Source organism: Lepisma saccharinum, chromosome 5 (assembly GCF_977018435.1).
Source record: "Lepisma saccharinum chromosome 5, izLepSacc3.1, whole genome shotgun sequence".
NCBI classification, from domain to species: domain Eukaryota; kingdom Metazoa; phylum Arthropoda; class Insecta; order Zygentoma; family Lepismatidae; genus Lepisma; species Lepisma saccharinum.
Window position 1 is genome coordinate 71,685,305 of NC_139233.1, and position 21,206 is coordinate 71,706,510.

The following is a 21,206-nucleotide window of genomic DNA, read 5'->3' on the forward strand; positions in this document are numbered from 1 at the left end:
TGTAGATGATTCTGCGATTGAAAAGTTGCTTTTCGATAGCGATGAAAAGGAAAATGTGGATTTAGGAAGGGGAGATGAACACGGGGGTTCATTTTATGTTAGTGAAATTGAAGAATATAGTGAAAGTGAGGAAGAGGTGGCTGTGGCAGGAAAAATATAAAAGGTTGAGGAATGGAAATGGAATGCAACGATGTGTGTGATCAAATTTATTAGGTGAGTTTCTAATTATCTTTCAAGTAAACTGCATATGTGCATACTTATTACTATACTTCCACTTCAATATATAAAATTTTCACGTAAATTGCTTGGATAGTTTAAACAATATTTGACATCTTGTCTTGCTGTGCAACCTTCACGGGAGATAGCCAAATTTAAATGGTATTTCATGGCAAAAAAATTGGCATTTAAATGGTAAGCGGATGGGTTAACTTAAATAAAAATTCATGGAAGCGGATATTCGATTTTGGGTTTTTAAAATTTCGTCTCGTTGAATGATGCTTTACTTCGAACAATGCATTCTAATGTTTACGTCAGCCTATCCATGTAACCCCTTGACATTTGAAAGCCGTTTATTCATTTGATAAGTTACACTTTTTTTAAAGGGTTATTAATAAAAAAGGGACTGGGTCCTACAGTGCTCAGCCATTTTCCTTCCGAATTTTATTGCGTTAATTCCAGGGAATTGGCGTTTGGGTTAATCTTTTCAGCGGCATTCATAAAACGGTTACCATCGCTAACCACGACGATAATATCCGCCTTTCGGCTGTACAGTTTCAATTATGTTTCAGTTATTTATAACTTCCACACTCCCTTCACGTGGCAAGCAGGCAATTATTTTACTTTTTTAATTCTCGGCACATTTAATTTAATACCTGTAATTCATATATTCCACTTATGCTTTCAATTCAGCCACAATAAAATCTCGCGTTTTAGAACAACGTTACAGAAATGTATTCCCTCATAGTTTTTTTTTAAGGGGCATCATCTTATGAACATTAATTACATTTTCCTTCATTTATTGTGTACGCTCACCCGTACTGGGACCTACAATCGGTTACATTCTCGAAATAAATCGTCGCTTGAACCGATACCTTTGCCGAATCGCAACGCATCTTATTACCATAGCATTCACGCTGTCGTGAAGGAACATATGCAATATCTTATTGCCCTTGTGTTTTTGATTCATTTTCGAACCCCCATTTTATTCGTATTTACGCCATCTTTGTTTTTTTTAGTCAATTTATTACCCATTGTACATTAAAGGAATTACTTCCCCCCCCCTCCAATGCCGTCAATGTTGACTACAGAGGATGGGATATTTCACTTATTGCAAGTTCATCACCACCCTCAGGAAGATAACATCCTTTATCAATTTATTATTATTATTATTATTGTTCTAGCCCCGGTCACACGTCCCCATCTTAATAAATAACCTTTGGGCTAGTGCTTTGCGTTTGAAATTGCTTATTTTAAAGAATAACTTTTAAACTTAACCCCCCTCCATATATCTTGCGTTTTATTGCAATTTTTTTTCACATTTTCTATATTTTCCCTCCAATCGCGACATTTTGGATATATTCAAGAAGCAATGTTTCAGTTTGCACCCCTACCTTTTTTTTTAAACGATCTGGTCTGGTTTTCCTGTTCATTTTTCAGCTGCCCCTTACCCTACCTTTTCACACCGTTCGTCTCAGCCCAGCACGGACTGTTGCTGCAGTTTGAAGCAGAGATCACAACAGATGCATCCAGCATCCCCAGGAATCATCATGTTCCGGATCAACATCTTCCAGAAATTCATCCCCTCCAGGACAAAAGTGCACCCCCTCCCTACTGGAGCTACTATTCTTGCGACGCGTGATCACCAGACGTTGTTCGAGTCCAGCAGTGCACTCCACTCCCCAGACTTTTCATCTTTGTGCTCAGCACCTTGCAGAAGTGCATCATCCACCCGGGACTTTTCATCTTCGTGATCATCACGTTCCTGACACGCAAGCACCAGTTATTCTTGCGACCCGCGATCCTCAGAAGTTGTTCGTGTACAGCAGTGCGCCCCAACCCTCAAGGTGATCAGCACCTTATAGAAGTCATCAGTGTTGATGGACAGCTATCACCAGCACCCCCATCAGGATTCATCAGTTTGGAGAGCCCATTACTTACCAGATAACCCCCCCCCCCCAGAGTCATCAGTTTCGTGACCAACAACGCCTCAGTGCCCTCGTCACACTTCAGTGATTCACGTTGCTGCTGCCGTCCTTTCGCCATTCTAGGATCTTCAAGACGACCCCCTCCCCCTCGTCGAGTCTTCACTATTTGGCGCCAGTGCCCCATCTCCGCACCTTATCTCACCTCCAAGTGCGTCGTCCAGTGCTCACCCTTAACCCCCAGGAAAGCACCCAGTCTGAAGTCGACAGTGTCACCCCCCTTCATCCAGATGGCAAGGATTCTTCACACATGTTCGTGGGTTCGACACCGGTTCCAGGCTTGCCCAACATACATCGCGCGCGTCGTGTGTTCGGGTCCAATCACCGAAAAATGTGAAAATGGACGCTCTACCAGTGCCGTTTTCGCGTGTCTGTTCCTCCTGGACTTCCACTGTTCGCGAGTCAGAACTTTTTCCCTCGCACAAACTGCCAGTGTGTTCACCTTCGTCCAGGAATAGACTTTCGGTGACGTTTTTCGGACTCATTGGATAAACTTGTTTCCAGTTTCCGGTATATCTCATCTGTGCGTGTGTCGCATCGCGTATACAAATGCGTGTGTCCGCGTCGTTTCGTGTCCTCCGTGTGTTCCCGGTTCGACTCTCGTCGCCAGATCTTCAAGAACATTTCGCCGATCTCCGTTAGCAATGGACACTCGTCATCGCGATTGCTAATGGGGTATCCTTCAGCTACATCAAGAACGCTACCTAAGTGTCTTTTTTTCTGTTTCCCTCTGGTCAACCAACATTTTGGCCAGTACTATATGTTAAAAACACAAACTCGAAGTGTCACACTGGGAATCAGTTTTTTTTCAGACCGGCAGAAAGACTTAAATTATTTTCTACCTCAATTTCTGCCACTACTGTTATTATTATTATTTTTTTCTCAAATTATGTGTATTAATTAAACAGACAATAGTTTGGGGGCGGAACACCCCATGTATATATATATATCATATCGCAATTTGGATGTTTGTACTTGTGAACCCTTCAGGTTGATCCTGCTGTATATTGATGAAGGAATTGGGAGCATAAAAGTCGAAACATAAATTTGCCTCAAACATCGCTCTGAAGCTCGCAAGTTGAACGCTCATTCACCCCACATTCCACCGGATGCAGAGCCGAGCAACAAGAATTTTCCACTTGGCTCTGCACAGTCAGCAAGGCAACGGCCCTCGCCAGCGGTGAGTGCACCTCCACTGTAAATTTCCATCTGCATCCAGGGATACCCCAGGTGCACAGTGGAGGTGCAAAGTCCACCAACCTATGACTCAAATCCAATGTATAAAACCGCTGGAGACAGTAAATCAATCTCTCACTTCGCTCCAATATCACCACCAAACTGATCGACGAGAAGAGGACGACGGCCTGCTGAGAGATCGCGACACTACGAGGCGGCAACAAACGAGAAGTCCATAAGCAGTACGGATTAAGCCAACCGAAGAATCTGCAAGAATAAAACAAGTCGCCGAATTGCCTGCCGTTTCTTATCGTCATCTTCGATCTCTCCAGCGGACACCTGTCACCGTCGCCGACGCCAGAAGCCGAGGGCCAGACCAACAGCAAGGGGTGAGTAGCGTTCAACAACACAGGCTCCCAACAATCCTTCATCAGCCTCCTTAAGGGTAGAGGTGGTTAGCCAAGTCAAACTTAAGACCTATTGTATTTATCTGAGCTACGTCCCGGCATGACTCGATCCCGTACCTTACCCGACGTCACGCTACAATATATTGCATGGCAATTTTTTTTTCTTGGGTGCTGCTTCCCAAGTTTTTTTTTTAATAACTTATTTAAACAGTTGAAAGTGTATAAACATACTCCACGTTTCCTGACCTATATGCAATGGAACTAACCTTGCCCAGGAAGCAAAGATACATTTTCTTCTCTCTTACGAGTGCTACAGTGTTTGCGTGTGCTCCGTGTGTACAGGTGATAAACACCGCTACGGTGACACCATGAGAAATGGCGAGTCAGCATCAGCTGAACCCGCGTAGTACGCATGCCATCAATGTTGTTTATAATCCAGCATGTTTAGATATTTAAGTGCATGATTTTTGGTTGTGTGTAAAATTTATTTTTCCTTACACCCACCCTTGTATAATAGCATTTTTTTTGGGGATTGGTGTAAATAAATTCTCTTCTAGAGTTGACTGGTATGGCCGGGCTCGCGTTCCAAAAAATTAACTTCCCTGCGTGAATTTAATTTTTTGCCCCAGGCAGGTGTGTCGTATCATGCCCAAGGCATGACTCGAATCCGGGACCCCGGGCGCCATAGTCCGATAGCCTAATCATTTCATAAAGAGGGCCCGAGTATGAAAGAAGCTGGAAAGAGCTTCTTTCAAGCAAATGCCACCTGCGATCTTCAGCGGATGTAAAAATCCGCTGATACGAATTCTTCCGGAATTGCAGGGAAGATACTGCAAACACAGCTTTACGCTGAAAGCACCGTTATTGAGAGACGCGTCCTCTCAACGGCCGAAGTTCGAATTTCGTTTAAATAGCTCGGGAGAATATTTCTTAGCCCCAGTCAGTATCTGAAATCTATCGCGTGCACAGTTAGTGCCTCGGAATTATACAAGTTGTCGAACTAAGAAAGTTATGGCGTGAATAGTTGTTACCGAACGTTACAAAAGGAGTTACAGCGAGGAGTAGTACAATATCGGAAAGGAGTTTTATTTCAGGAGAGTTTCATCAACGAACCAGCGAGTCGATCGTCACTTCGAGATCTACAGGTAACGAACGTTCCTCTATCCTTGTCTTTCATTTTCTCACACCCTTGCCAGACCAGTCAATTGTAGTGTTTAAAGTTAATCGTGAGTGTTCTTATTTCACGGGGCTAGCCCCCTTGCTTGGTTAAGTGTAGACGTAGCTTTTCAGAGTTGTACACCCTCTTACGATACACCTCTCGCAGCCAAATAACCTCGAATATCAGGCTTCACATAGCCTATCTACGATCCCTTAATTTAAACAATCGGGTGATTATATGGTGTAATAAGTGTAGTCTTTTTAAATCAAATTTATGGTTATATTCACCATTTTAACACCGAATGCAATTTTAAATACCACTTGTGATCCCAAGATGTGTGCAGCTTTTGTACCAAAATCTTGATTTCATTTACCATAAATATGTGGCTCTACTAATGAGATAGAAAGACATAAAATAAGTGTACATGCATACTTACCATCTTGCTGTCTCCTCCAAAAACTTTCGAACCTTCTCTTCATATTCTGAATCACCCTTCGTCTGTTCCAAGAATCTTCTCACCCTCTGTTCATATTCATCATCCTTATGAGACTTGGATGCAGATTCAGGCTGGACAGCAAACAATGCTGAAGTCCCTGAAAAGAGAGAACACACCACTCAGGGTTCAGCTACAGTACCTCCTACAAACGTACAAATTATTTTAAGTCCACTAGATCTTCAGTTTAATGTGTGCCTACACTGTGGATTGAACCTGAGATGTCTTTATTACAAGACGACAGTGTTCTTACTATGCCATCTCGGAGTCCCTAGAAATATGCAAGTAAACAGAACACAAAACTATTCAACAAGACTTTGGAAACAGTTAAACTATAAGAGAATCATCGATATAAGTGGCTTGACCAGGATTTTAATTTCATAGCCTGGTGCTAATGTGTTTTCACAGTGTTATTGAAGGCATATGTTCCTGTTATGACTACCTACTAGAGCAACCACATTAATATTATGCCATCTAAAGAAACTGAGGCAGTGATTTTAATAAACTCTTCATTATTAAAAAAAAGAAAGAAAAAATAGATGTGTCAAGCTTCCACATAGCCAAATGGATGCTGACCCAGCATCATGAGTACAACTGGAGACTACCCAAAAAAAAAAAAAGTAGCAGACTCCAGTTTGGGAAGATATGAGTTGACAATTGTTCACTCAATGGAAAGTCACTTTTCGGGCTCTGGCCATCAAAAGCGTATTGCACTATTTTATTTAGTGTAATTTAAATGCAGGGAATTGTTTTATTTTATTTTATCCAAATACAAATAATTTTTCAGAAGAAAATATCGAAGACTATAATAGGTGAACAACCAGATGGACAAATCAACCTCCAGGAACAAACCACATGTTCTGATTCACAGGCTGTCAATCATTTATCATTCTTTTCTCGCATAGCTTTCTTTCCTCCTCTGGCTAATTCTAACATTGAGAATGGATGATCATATGAAATTGATGAAGGTACACTACGGAAGAAAACAACCATGCTGAGGCTGTGACTAACCTGGAACCTTGGGTGGCATGATTGAGAGTTGACCAACATACACCCTAGGCCACCAAGATAGCTTACCGGTCTTCTACTGGTTTTGTAAAGCTGTTGGTTCAATTTAGGACACTTCATGCAGCAGTTTTCAGATCTCACTCTTTTCATAGTAATCAATATGTAATTCCAATATGTTAAATAGCAATGTAAGAGGTCAGGTGTTGACTAACAGCCTATTTACATTATATGTCATAGGGTTTAGATTAGAAAAACACAGAGATCAGGGAAATACAGCAGATTCCACTGTGAACCAATAATGGACACTAGCGGACTCCTGTTCATAGCATAGCATTGTAGTTATTTAAAAATTGAACACAGTAGCTACATCAATACAACAAAGTTTTGCTTAAAATTGCACTTAAGCAGCAATCTGAATATTAAACCAACTGCCATTTTGATTGAAAATCCACTCTTGCCAATTTTACTGCAGAATTAATGAAAATTCCACATTGGCAATCATTTTCTGGATATTCAGTTTCTCAGAAAGTGTAAATTGTCATTTTACTTACCATGTTGGTTTGACAAAATGAAATTACGATACTAGAGGCATCAGTTCTTAGGCTATTAGTAGCCATATATGTGGCAAAGTTCCTAACCAAAACAAACTATAATATGAATTAAAGGAAAGTATCGTAACAGAAACCCATCATACAGAGATGAACTCCTTATTGACAAGGCAAACCATATACAGGACTGAAAAACATGAGTGCACATAAAGGCAGGGCAACACAATCTCATAGAGGATTATTTTGGCCTTCTTAACTGCAAGATATGCTGGTTCCAGACATAACATTTTTCTCCAGTACCAATAGCAATATTGTTTCAGTATTATATCAGTTTTCTTACAAATGGTCACTCATTGCCTAATTTGTTTTAAGGGAAATTTTAGACCAAATAGGTAAGTGTGACCATGTTGTGTATCACTGGTGTGAAACCCCAATGTTACTTACCACTTTGGTCTGAAAGCTTCCTAAAAGGCAGGGAAACACATGTGTGTGAACGTGAGTGTTTTAAAACATTAAATACACAATTCAAACAAAGTCAGCGACAACTACGCATGTACAAAAAACTACATTATATAGCATGGTTAACGAAGAAAAGCAAAAAACTACACACACACAAACATTACAGACACAATACCTTACCCATTTTGCTTTCTACATTGCACATTACATTTGCTACATTAAAATACATGAATACAGTCAACTCTAAATCCTACGACCCCGGATATAACGACCCTTTTCCCGGGAACCATGAAAAATTTGGAAAAAAGTTGAAGGAAATTGGCCGAAAAATAAGTTTTATGCACTCATTTTATTCCCACTCATTCCCTTCACGAGTGCTCTACCGCTCGCAAGTGGGTTTCATCTATAAATAGACACCACCACATCAATCTTGAGTAATATCCAATAGCACCTGACCTCTACCCTCCCCTCCCCCAAGCGTGCCAATGTTACCCCACACCCGACGGCCGCTTTTGCCATTGTGATTTCGCTTGCTCTTGGATACGTGAAAAGAGAAGATCGAATGTGCTTGGGTGTTATTTTAAATCGACTTGTTTCCTTGCCCTAAGAGCGCTGACAACTGGATGGGGGGAGGGGGGGGGGGAAACCACCTTGAGAAATTAAGATCACAGGAATGTTCCAAAATACAGAAGTCTGGACCATCTGTCTAGCTCTGACCTAGTTTTCAGCAGGTCCCTGTGAGTGAGTAACTCTTGGCCTTGTAGCCGATAACTTCCGGTAACCGTTTTCATTCAAAACGCGTTCTTTGTTCCCAGTAACACTTCATAAAAAAGTGAAACTGTTAGAGATAATCAAAAACCACATAGGCCAACTAAAGATCATCAAAACGCTTAATGATTTGTGATCCAAATCCGCAAAAGTTTACTTCGATCTTACGTGCATCATAACTCTCGTTTCCCACTTCATACGTTTTCCTAACTGTGCCGATGTTGTAATATTTGCCAAAAAAAAAGTGTTATGTTGGCTGAGTGACTTCTCTCCCTTTTGCTCTCAGCAAACGTGTAGGGGGAGGGGGCAGCTATGACGATTGTTTCAGCCACAATTTTCTTGCTCGTGTGTGCACATAGGGTGATTTCAGGCGAGGGTGGAAGTGGACCGCTCTTCCTTTCCTTTGACGTCTAAAATGGGGCATCCAGTTCTGGATACATTCTTGAAAACTAACAAACACCATAGGACAAGTAAATAAAAAATAATAATAAATAAAAAAAAAAGCGGGCCCTTCCTTCCCAGCTCATTCTCCACCACTGGTGTGCACGGCAATTTCAGAGAGGCAATGTGATAATTGCAGAATTCAGATCCTATTTTTTCTTTTAATGCTATTTACTGCATAGGAAATATTGCCCGTATTATTGTCTGTTGCATACACGTAAAGCAAGGGTCATTTCTTTCTTCTTCACACTGCTGATCAAGTTCTCCTTCGACAGTTGCATTATCTTAAATTGCTGAGGATTCTCTTTGACCACCTGTTGCTTGAACTTCCAGCTGGTCTCCTTGTTTTTACGCTGCAGCTGGCACCAGTGTTTTGTCTAGCGTCTGCAAAGCTGTCGCTTGCCGATAACAGCAATGAATCATCCAGCACAAAGCAAAAGCCATTGTTTCGAATCTCGTAAAGCTGTTTTCATTTGAAGATAACCAAATTCGATGTCCAGAAAGAAAAACAAGAGTTAAAACAACTTCATGTTCTGCACTTTCTGATAAGCAAAACTATAAATTTTATTTTGCATCTGACACGAATAAACTTCCTCAACACTCTGAGCATGTTGGAAGGAAATGCACACAATATAATCGCCGCTTTTCTCCAGAACCATTCATGTGGAAGAAAAAAAAATTCAAGGTAGGAGTGGATGCCGAGACCGATTAAAGGAATATTATTCAAGAGGAAATACTCCTAAATCCAACATTAAATCGTCGATTAATGTGAGAGCAAATAACGATCTTCCATTTTGTATCTAAAAATGCGCAGGTTTTATAAAGCTTGTTTTGAGTTCATTTTATGCTGATGGGCTAATCAGGACTAAATATTAGGGATGGGACTGATTAATCGGTACTCTATCGGTATCGGCCGATATAGGCATATTGGTGTATCGGTAAATTTCCATGCTGCTCTTTCTAAAAAGTAAATGTCTGAATATTTAGCTTCTCTTGCACTGCAGTCACCTCAAAACACATTTATTTAGGAGATCAATGAACATTTCAGGTTCTTCAAGGACCATTTCTAATTTTATATCGGATCGGTAGAATATCGGTTATCGCTATCGGTAAATTTTATATCGGCCCATCCCTACTAAATATACAGTTTAAAGTGAAATCCAATTCCAAACCCGAATGATTATCGACTGCGATGCTGGTCCTAGAATACGCATTAGGTGAAAACAGATTGCAAGTTGCGTGTTTTCCTTTTCATGCTGGATTACAAGTCGAGGAAGGAGTTTGGACTGCTCCTTGAATGGAAGGGGGGGGGGGGGCTATGAAGTTAGTTGAAGCAAAGAAAACATGACTTTTTTTACTACGATGTATTTTACACAGCCGAACCAGAAAGAAATTTACAGTCCCGCTTTTTTTTTCTTCTTCTGGTGCCTAGATAGGTTTTGTTGTTTCTCCCGAGAGATCTTATCTTACCAGTTAATCTTGTAACAGACAATGGTCCAGTAGACCCGTTTAAAATCCAACATTCATTCTGCCCGATTATCTCCAGACTTTTGCTGGCACCAGTGAGACTGGTGTCAAGATTCTTCGAGTTTCACTTGCAATAAGCAAGAGATTGTTTTCCTTTCCATAGGTCTGTGCAAAAAGAAAGTAACATTATTTTAAATCCTTTTTTGTGAAAACTTTTCATCTTCTATTTTCCTTCTCACAACATGCGTCATGTCATAACAGGTTGTATAACTACCAGGATAAATGGTGTTACCGTCTCCTAGGCATCTTTGTGTCTGAGCTCTGTTTAAGCTGAAAATTGGTGCAAATTCCAATAATGACCCCTTCGAAATAACAAACCTTTTCCCGGGAACTGTGAAAGGTCCTTGTCGAGTTGACTGTATATACTTGTTCAAACATGGATTTGTTTGTTTCCTTACCTTCGTTGTGATAAATCTCATTCCAAAGAAATATTGTCTACGAAGCAAATCACAATGTAAACAGGCATGTTAGCATTCAAATGTATTATTCAAAATACACACCAAAGCATGCTATCTTCAAGCACACCTAACACACAATGTTAGATTGTTTTATGCTATAAATCCACTCCATCCCTTGGCATGACTTACAACATTAATAAAAATGGTTGTACTAAATGGGTTATGGAACATGGAGGAAATATTATAGCTTACTGAAAAAAAAAAGAAGTGAAAATTGTGGCTTGACCAGGGATAAAAATTAGGATTTTTGGAAGTCCATGCTATAGAATGACCACAAACAGAAGAACCTTTGGCTAAAACCCTTCATGCATCTTCCCCTTCATCCATTCAATTCTGGCCATAAGGAAGCATGCTATGTGATGCTATGTTAAGCATCACCTGGCCCTCCCCACCATGTGGGAGTATGATGTATGGAGATCGTAGGTCTGCACAGGTTCTCTTGCATGTGGTTCTACTATACTGTTCCATTACTGAAATATCAAGCAAAGCTCTGCCCCCTCGCAATTTCCACAACTTGCACAAGTCTTAAGTTATGTGGCCATTTCAGATATTCTGAAACGTCTTATTGTCTTTGGAAACCTTTGGACATGTGAACACTAGTGCCATCTTATTTCAATTGAGGGAACTAACTCCACATAACTAGCTATTGGCATAGTATTTGCATTTTTGTTATTTTATGTTGCTTTCGCCATGTTTGATAATCACAAGAATGAGGTAGTGACAATTGCATGAAATTGATGAAGGGATGCTTACAAAGAACACCCATGCACAGGAGCTGAACCTAGGAACTTTGGTGGCGAGATTGAAAGTGAACTTCTTGTGCTCGGTCACTGAGCCGATGAAGTAGCTTGTTGCAGACAAGATAAGTCAAAATTATTGCTGGTGTTTCTGTGGCCTGTGAGGTTCAAACAGCAATCACCAAAACAAAACTGACCACAGAATATGGAAATTAAATTCTAAAGTTTTTATTTGGTGATGCAGTACTAACTAATTTGATGTCTGGAAAGACTTGTGTCGTAAGTCAAGATTTTGACTGTTCAAGAGAAAAACTATGTGTGTAATTTGGTTTTCAAAATGACATTATCAAAATAATGCAATTTCAAGAAACTGGTAGTGTTCAATGTGTCTAAATATATCGTTTGATGGTTACGTGGCAAGAGGTAATTCATTCTAATAAGTTCATTTTTCATTTTTCATCATAGTTTTTGTTCGGGATAAATTTCGCCACCTGTCTGGTAGCTTTGTCAGGCACATACTATCTTGCAGCAGCCTTAGCACCTTGGGAGATATATGCTAACAGCATCAAACCTGACCTGTCTAACCTATCCACGTATGCATATAATAGCAGAAATAACCATGTAAATAGGTAAGGCAGTACAAGCAAGAAAACATTCGAGGTTACCCTTTCATATTCTGTAGGCAGCACCACCCTGCTACTTATTGATTGAAAACTAACTATAACCGTATAACACGTATTTTTAAAATATTTAAAAATATTCAAAACACACAAAAAATTAGTACATACATTTTGTGAGTATGTTATTTACAAGACAACGTTTCGAGAATCTACTGTTGTCTTCTTCAGGTCCAAAACTTCGACTACGAAAAACTTTCCATAGCCACGTCAAGATATTTTAAAAACCAGGAATAAGGATGTGGGTTTGATATGGGTTAGACAGGAATTTAAAAACTATGCCTAAAATTGTTGCCTCCATTCTGTTACAGATTAACAGTTCTTGAAGTTAAAAGACCCTTTTCATCTAAAACACGTATTTCAACATTGGCTTTTAACACAGGCTTAAAATTGGCTCGCATCATTTCACTACCCGTAGTAACCTCAGACTGTTTCTTCACCGAATGCAGGAAGTTGTTCGCAAGCAGTTCTCCTCTTGCTTACTTCCCCTACTTTTTCGCCCCTACTCACTTACATCATGTCGTATGCGAAGTCTTGCATTATCTGAGCTGCCCGAAGAACGTCTAGGGTAACATGGAAACTAATTTTTCTATACTTGCGTTCTTCCCATCTTCTAAACATTCCAACCCAAAGTTCATCTACATTGCCATCCTATTTAATTTATTCTCTCTATCCCTGCAAATGTATGATGCCTCATACACATTCCTACTAATTGGTTTATTTCAGTTACGGACAACCTCCCGTTTTTTTCCCCATATCAATAATATGCTCAGAAAGTCCTGTTCTGGGAACCCCCTCCCTAATGTCTTTATCACGTGCTCTCCATCTAATATCCATGCTCCTGCCTGTTTGTCCGATGTATTCCTTGTTTCTTTCCCCCCTCTATTTCACTTTCCTTTCCATCTTTCTTGTACTCCAAAAAGTGTTTTCCATGGGGCCTTCATCCCACATTTAATTCCATTCCCTCTTATAATTTCTCAATTTTCTCAGACCCTTTTAAGATATTGGATACCTATGTATTTGAACTTCATTCCCTCTTCCTTTTCTTCCCCAACATTCACTTTACTTCCTTTGTTCTTTTTTCTCTTTTCTGCAAATTTTATGTGCTCTTTTCAAGTTATCCTTCAGATCTGTCTCTCTATACCCGTTCTTTTTGCTCACCCTCATGATCCAGTTTATCTCTTTCTCCTTTATGGTTACATAACCTAATTGCTCTTACAGAGAAATTTACAAACACATTGTTTTTTGTGCTACTGGCATGGGCAGCTTCCTTATTCCTGGTTTTTAAAATATCTTGACGTGGCTATGGAAAGTTTTGGACCTGAAGAAGAGAACAATAGATTCTCGAAACGTTGTCTTGTAAATAACATACTCTCAAAATGTAAGTACCACTTTCTTGTGTTTTTTGAATAATTTTAAATATTTTAAAAATATGTGTTATATTGCTATTGTGAGTAATTCGCACATTCATAATGAGTTAACTATAACTGGCTACTTATTGATTGAAAACTAACTATAAGCCACAAAAACTTCCACAATACAAATTTTTCTATTACATTTTATTGAAATATTACATTAATTTATTAATCTCCTTACTATTGGAATAAAAAAAGTCAAAGGCAGTTGTTGAACCATGTAGCTTCAAGAGTGCTGGTTTAGTACTATTTCTGATTGACAGACAGAATGATATACACAAAGCTCTAGTTCTGGAGTCCTTTCCTGTTAGAAAGTTTAATTGTAAAATGCAGTTTATAATAATCAACTTATCTATTATGTGAATACATTATGCTACGTGCAAAATAATCTGGTGTTAATACTTTATTTTTCAGGACTGAGCTTACAACCTTTGATCGAAAGATCTGGTGAGGATTTTAACCATGCTCAAAGTAACTTGTGGACAGAAACATGGGGTATTGGGCATCACAATCCAGCATCTATAATGCAGCTAGCAATACTGGGATTTTTCCTTAGATTGATTACAATTGACAATGTAAAGAAAAGGGCACTTACGTGCAAACGAAAATGGAAGTGCTGGTGGATTATATTGTGGAATTCGTCCAAGCATCCCTCCTGCTGCTGTGAAAGGAACATTGTTTTTATTATTTTATTAATGACAATACATCAACGCTAACATGCCACAGCGGAATATCGATGTATGGGAGATTTAATAAAGGAGAATTATAAAATAGGGAACAACCAACTATGCAAATGCACACAAATTGGTTGTTTTACTGCTAATCATTTAGATATACTTTCTAAAGCAGTAGTGCCCCCTTGAGGTAGATAAGTTGTTGCAGAGTCCATCAGAGTTTACAGATCTGGAAAGTTGATGTCCAACTTACTCAGGGTGTCTACTATTTTGTGAAAACAAAATTCCTTCATTTTCCAGCTTTTCCAGACCAAGAACAAAAATTTTCCAGACCAAGTCATTAGGGCAATTAATGTACATCAACATGTATGTACAGTAGCAGTGATTAGGGAAGTGTGTGGGGGGGATTGTCCCCCTACTTTTTGCCCCACCAGTATGGTCTCTTAATGCTATCCCTTATCTACCGAGAAAAAATTAACTGTCCTTGCTCCAACCCCAAAGTTTTGGCACCCAGTCAAAGGTGATATATGTAAGAAAATCAGAGCACTTAGATGAAAATTCACACTTAGTCACACTCAAGTTTAAAACCATAAACTGTAGTACATTAGATTAATCTTTTCACCACCAAACATATTTTATCCTCTTGTACCTATATATTTATGGGAATTTACCAATATACTAGCAAGCTTTCATTATCACATTATGTGAAATTATTGATTGCTTCCCTTCACCCCTTATACTGTTTAATTCTAAGAGAGCCCTTGCTCGCATCACATTAACATTTGAATACCATGTGCTTCCAATGGATGCAAACAAATGAAAGCATTCATGCCGAGGTTGCACAGCTACTTCAAAGTGATGCTTTCATCTGTTTGTGTGTGTTCTGCATCATGCTTTTTGGCAGCAAGCAGCATATACCTACTACTTCGGTGTGTGAACCATCATCCAAGTTTGTAAAATGTACTATTTATAATTTTCCATAAGAAAGAAGGATATGTCCATGAGCAAGATTTCTGGTATGCTTTGGTTCCTTAGTTATGAGAATAAACAATGAACATGTAATAAGAATACTGCAAGTGAAGAAAACACTGGCAAAAAATATAGATTAATCTGCAATTTTAACTGCAGGAAAAGTGCATTGTTTCTGGTTTTACAAAGGAAAAGAATGCTATGTATTTGTAATATAATAGAAAGTGCTCACTTTGGCATGCCATAAGATTATCATCCTATATTTCTCCTCCTATCGATGTCGATACTTGGAAACAAACAATTTAAAGCAGTTCAAAATATTTAAAAAGTGTAAAATATAATTGGAAGTAAGCTATATCAGTCTGCTAGAGTATTACTTTACGATATTCATTAATTTCATATATGATAATTATTTAATAACAAAATCCATTTCTCTTAACAATGATGTTGGCAAAATAATGAAGATTATATTTATTGTTTAACTTCCAGGATACACAGACTGCAGGAAAACGTGACATGGCAATTTTATGGACCCCACAAGACAAGAGTACTCTAGGAAAATATTGGCCAGTACCACTGACTAAATTTGAACCACTGGATTTCCAATATAACTGTGGCATCTGTGTCGGCTCAGCTCTTGTTTGTAAAAGGTGAAGGTTAAATTGTGTCGTTCCTGCGGAAGTATGGCCTGTAATTGTACTTCATTTGTACTTCTGTTTTAAGTTTAGACAAGTCTCATAATATCACCATTACTTGATTGACAATAGTGTGCAAAGTATTTCAAAGGTGCGGAACAACTCACACTACACAGAATAACAAAACTAATGCTACTCAGAACACACCTGTGCAATTCAACTTCCCACACGTGAAAACAATACTTACGATGGACACTCAATGAATTCGCTAGTGAATGCAAGATCAACATTATCTTTAACTTTCACTATTGGATATGGAGAATGGGGAAAATGTTCATGTAATATTGTTTATAATATGCTCTATCTTGCACAGTTATTTACATGCTCACCACCCATGCAGAACATAAGTACTATCCAGGTGACCACAACCTTATTAACTATTTGGCATTATGAAATCTGAAGCTTCAACTCATACAAAAGTATCATATACAACTAACAATTGTGTGTATGTGTTGTTGTTGTTGTTATGTTATTTTGATTTTCTACCTCAACTATACTACAGTGATGAAGATGAATGATGAAATGGGAAAATAACACAACATCCATGACTTGACTAGAATTCAGGCCTACGACCCTCCCAGGCTGAGTGGTAAACTATACTAAACACTCCATCATGAAGCTGGAGACTGTTAAATATATATACACACACACACAATAAGTGGCTAGCTTTCACCAATAATCTACTTTAACCTTCCTTACAATTTTGTACATTTTCTACATATAAATAATTTCTTTCTTAAGGATTATAATGTTATACGTACATGTTGCATTCTCTCCATCCTTGTTGGGGTCCATCAATGCCATTCTCTTGCTCAACGGTGACAAAGATTTTTCCTTCTTGTCATCTTTGTTCTTGCTCCTAAAATATATTGTTGTTTTAGCATTTATTGCAACAATATTAACTTCAAAAAGGACATAACACCATTACATTACTGAGCATAAAACTGCTTTAATTTTCAAGCCACAGATTTAAAATTTACAATTAGCATATTGTTTATTATTGTTTTAAATTCTTGATCACTTCAAGATTCATACCTCTTCCCCCTCTTCTTGGATTTCCTTGTCCTAGAGCCAGATCTAGATCGTGACTCTGATCTTGAAGATCTTGAAGAAGAGCTACTGTCAGATGATGATGATGACGATGATGATGAACTTCTAGAACTTGGACTAGAGGAGCTGGAACTAGAAGATGTAGAACGTCGTCTCTTCTTCCTTGATCTTCACGAGAGAAAAGAAAATTTGGAAACTTAGCATAGAATAAAAAAAAAATTGTTAATTGGTTTGGTATCAATGCTATGTAAATAGATTTTCAAAGTGTAGTACCATTGATTTTTGTTCCTGTTTGACTTGACTTCAAAATATAGCTTAACGAAAAGAAATTGGGATATTTGGCTCTATTTAGCTCACACAAGTAGTACAATTGGAAAACTACTAAAATTAAGATATTAAATTAAAATTAAATAAATTGTATACATTGTGTAATTAAATAAATTCAATAATTTAAAATTAAATAATAAAAATCACACAAATCATTCTATTTTTATTTTCATGTCAACTGTTTTCAACAGTGGCTAGTATCGTCATCGACAGGCAGAATCACGTATACAACAGTTGCCAATGGACTGTTCCTAATGTAACATATTGTTACTCTTTTGTGAGTACAATTTGTCGATCAAAGCAACGTTTCAGAGGTCAAGACTGCCTCCTTCTTCAGGTTAATGCATATTCTTAGGCACCAAACATGGTGTCACGTTAAGAAAGCGTTACTTGAGGATACAGGTTAAAGGTTATGGTAAAAAACACTTACTGAAGAACCCGCATTGTAGCTATAAAAACAGCATTCTGTCCACACACAAATCTAAAATCGTGCATATCACAATCTAAAATCTCATAATAGAAACGTCCGAAGCGACTGTTAGGAGCCATCCGGCCAGTGCTTGGGAGAAGCGAATGGAACCACAGGTTGGTAACCGGTACTGAAGCACTATGACCAGCGCTTGTTATTAAAATACCGGTACGTGGATAGAAATGGATGAAGCGGTAACATTTGTAACAGGAGGTTATGGTACCATACAATAACACATACTGAGCATACCCGAATTAAGTTTACTGTCAATGAAAATTCCACAGCAGCAAATGGAATACTGATAAAATTACACTTCTTTGTTTAAAAACTAATTATAACAACTTTAGAAAAAAGTTATTCATGACCTTTCTGGATAATTATTTCAGAAAAATATGCATAAATACTATCTAATTCATCTTATATTAATTTGTTAATAATGGTATCAGCTATGCAAAAATTTTGAAGACAGTCACTCTGGCAAACTATTAACAATAGAAAATATTAGATTTAATAAGCTCATGTATAACATACTAATTACAACTACCTGCGCAGAAGCTCGATATTAGTCCTTCTGGCAACCTGTTAATAGGAGCCATGCGCACCATTAGATTTAATATAAATAGAGAAGTGAAATTCAGTTTGATGGTAGCTTATGCTAATTAGAGCATGGCAAATCAACGTGATTGTGGAAAACCGGAAGTTAATGGACACTATATTGAAAGAAGTTACTTTTTAAGATAGAGAAGTGAAATTCGGTTTGATGGTAGCTTATGCTAATTAGACCATGAGGAATCAACATGATTGTGGAAAACCAGAAGTTGATAAACGCCATATTGAAAAATGTTATCGGCAATAACACTTTAATGGGACGTGTGGTTCTGCACTTCACTTTCAAGTCTTGTTATATCAGGCTTACTACCTGAAACTTGTATTGAGTACTGACTACATTTACTGAATAGTTTACACAAATATAATGTCAAAATAGCTGACAAACTGAACAAACAAAAATGGTATTTCCTCTCCCCCTTGATAACCCAGGTGTATATCACACAGAGTGCTCAGTGGAAGGCACATTACATCGGCTGGCCATTAGATCTATCACTGAAAGAATCCAACACCTAACAGATGCAAAAAAGCCCAACCCACCACTGGAATTGCTACTCACATTATATGCAAGCCATAAAATCCAAAAGGTACATGTCAAGAACACAGCCCACATACTCATAGACACCAAAATCAAGGAAACTCATGCCACCATGCACTTCCCACATGAGCTAAACATCAATAGTGGACAAGCACACCACACTTGGATTCCCCTACTACAACAGTTAACACCAGGCAATAGCAGATGACATGGATGCAGATGGACAGTTGACAACAACGTACCTAGTGGCAGCCGGAGAACTAAAAATAGAAGAACGCAAAGCCACAGTGCAACAAGTTCCAACAAGAATGGTGGTAGTTTCCACTGAAATTAAATAGAACTACGAAAAATAACTTTCGCAGAAAAAGTTAGTACTAGTTTCTCTGTATTTATCTACTACCATGTCTCTCATTTCCAAATACATGATGGTTTACATTCTCGTTTCTACGACGGAAGAGAGCTGAAAAAGGATTCTGTATTGCTGGTAAGAAGTTTTTTGTACTATATATAATTTATAATATTAACGGGTGAAATGGGCAGAAAAAATAAGAGAGTTGGGGAAAAGATATCAATACTGAAGATAATCATGAAGAGAAAAATAAATTGGTTGGGCAACTGGATGAGAAGAAACTGTATCCTAAGGGATGCTACTGAAGGAATGGTCGAGGGAAAGAATATCGGGGAAGAAGATTCCAAATGATTGATGACATCAAAATAAATGGGTCCTACACTGCTACAAAGCTGATGATCGAACAGCATGGAGGTTGAAAGGAAAGACTTGTGCATGGGCAGAAAACAATGAATGAATGAATAAAAACAAAAATATTGTCATTTTTCCACCTCTAACAAGCCATGGAGCACATATAATTCTATAATTGGGTTATTTAACAATGAACATTCAGTAAGATCAGTGGGTGGGTTCATCAAGTGGTCAACTTTCGGTATCGTCACAGACGCTCCTGGCCTGGAATGTTCCCATCAATTTAATCTAATTATCACTCATCCTCATTATGCAAAATAACAAAACAAACAAGAATGGACAATCTATTTTCCTCGAACCTTCACGACATTGTATAAAAGTTCGCAACATTGTATAAAAGTTCGCAACATTCCTTCAATTCATGTTACATGACTTTAGATGTGGTAAGATGATAAAACACACACGAAACATGCTAAAGTATCCACATACTTGTTTAATTTGTTCATTTGCAGCCATGGGTGCAACAGCATAGACTGGAAGCCTGCTAAGCGGGTGACTATGAGTTCCGATGGTATTAATCTAACAAATTAAACAGGTACGTGGATACTTAATCACCTCAAATCCTTCATGCCTTAGTGGACTCCAGGAGTATGCAAACCATAGGTTAAGTACAAATGATCTCAACTTATATGTGCATGCTGTGGGGACATTCACAATTTCATCAAGAGACTTTTTTCTTTTCTTTAATATTTTGTATTGCACTTCTAATCTACTTCCTCTTAAAGATTATGAATTTTATGTACCTTTTCTCTTTCTTCTTCTTGGACTTAGATTTTTCTTTATCCTTGTCTTCTTCTTCACCTTTCAAGAGCTGCTTCAGAGTTTCCTTCATTTCCAAAGTCTTCGATGGTGTTAATCCTGGTATCACTACCTCGGTTTCTGGCAATTTGCTGCTGGTTACCTTTTTGGTTTTCAGGTACTCAATTGAATTTTGTGCTTCTTCATGAAAAGGAACTACAGCTAAGCAATTCTCATAGGCCTTCAAAGCTTCATCTATCTTGTTCTCATCTTCAAAACTGGAATATAAGGGGTGAAAAAACTATAAAATAATCTGAAATTTCAATGGCATAAAAAATTAAACTTAGTGAACATGGACATTAAATTTGATATTTTTATTAGGGATGGGCCAACATAAAATTTTAACCAATCCCAGTAACGTAATTGGCATCATGAATTAATTACGAGATAATTTTAAAATAAATTTCCAAAGTACAGGAAAACCTTGTTAATACGGAGTTCAAGGGACCAAAAAATGTCAACTTCGAATTAAACAACTTCAAGTTAACCAAATTTTCATGATGGCACCTATTTTTCAGGTGTACATAAGTTACAGTATTAATTAGCCCCTAAACGGATGTTTTATACTTGGTAATAGCTCACAAAATAAGCTTTATATGCACTACATACTAATATTGTAAGTTTTAAAGAAACTATAAAAAATGTTACACAAAATGAGGGCACGGAGCTTATGCAGACACAAAGATTCCCAGGAGACGGTAACACAATCTATCCTTTATAGTTATACAACCTGTTATGTACAGGATGCATGTTGTGACAAGGAAAATAGAACTAAAACATCAAAAAAGGTATTTTCTTTCAATTGTGCACAGTCGTTGCTCTTCCACGGAAGGATTACAATTCTAG

At 38.1% G+C, this 21,206-nt stretch overlaps 1 protein-coding gene across 5 annotated transcripts in view; it reads right to left on the reverse strand.

The window, feature by feature from the left end:
• Positions 1-21,206, reverse strand: part of LOC145987872 (uncharacterized) — an 87,738-nt gene that overhangs the window by 28,477 nt on the left and 38,055 nt on the right. For 3 of the 5 annotated variants that reach the window (XM_083122641.1, XM_083122638.1, XM_083122642.1), the window contains 5 exons: positions 20,306-20,578; positions 16,848-17,030; positions 16,574-16,671; positions 14,070-14,135; positions 5,380-5,536 (listed from right to left, as the gene is read on the reverse strand). In XM_083122641.1, the coding sequence (XP_082978767.1) occupies positions 5,380-5,536; positions 14,070-14,135; positions 16,574-16,671; positions 16,848-17,030; positions 20,306-20,578 (777 nt within the window). The remainder of the gene's footprint in view (positions 1-5,379; positions 5,537-14,069; positions 14,136-16,573; positions 16,672-16,847; positions 17,031-20,305; positions 20,579-21,206) is intronic. The other 2 variants (XM_083122639.1, XM_083122640.1) reach the window with 2 other exon arrangements.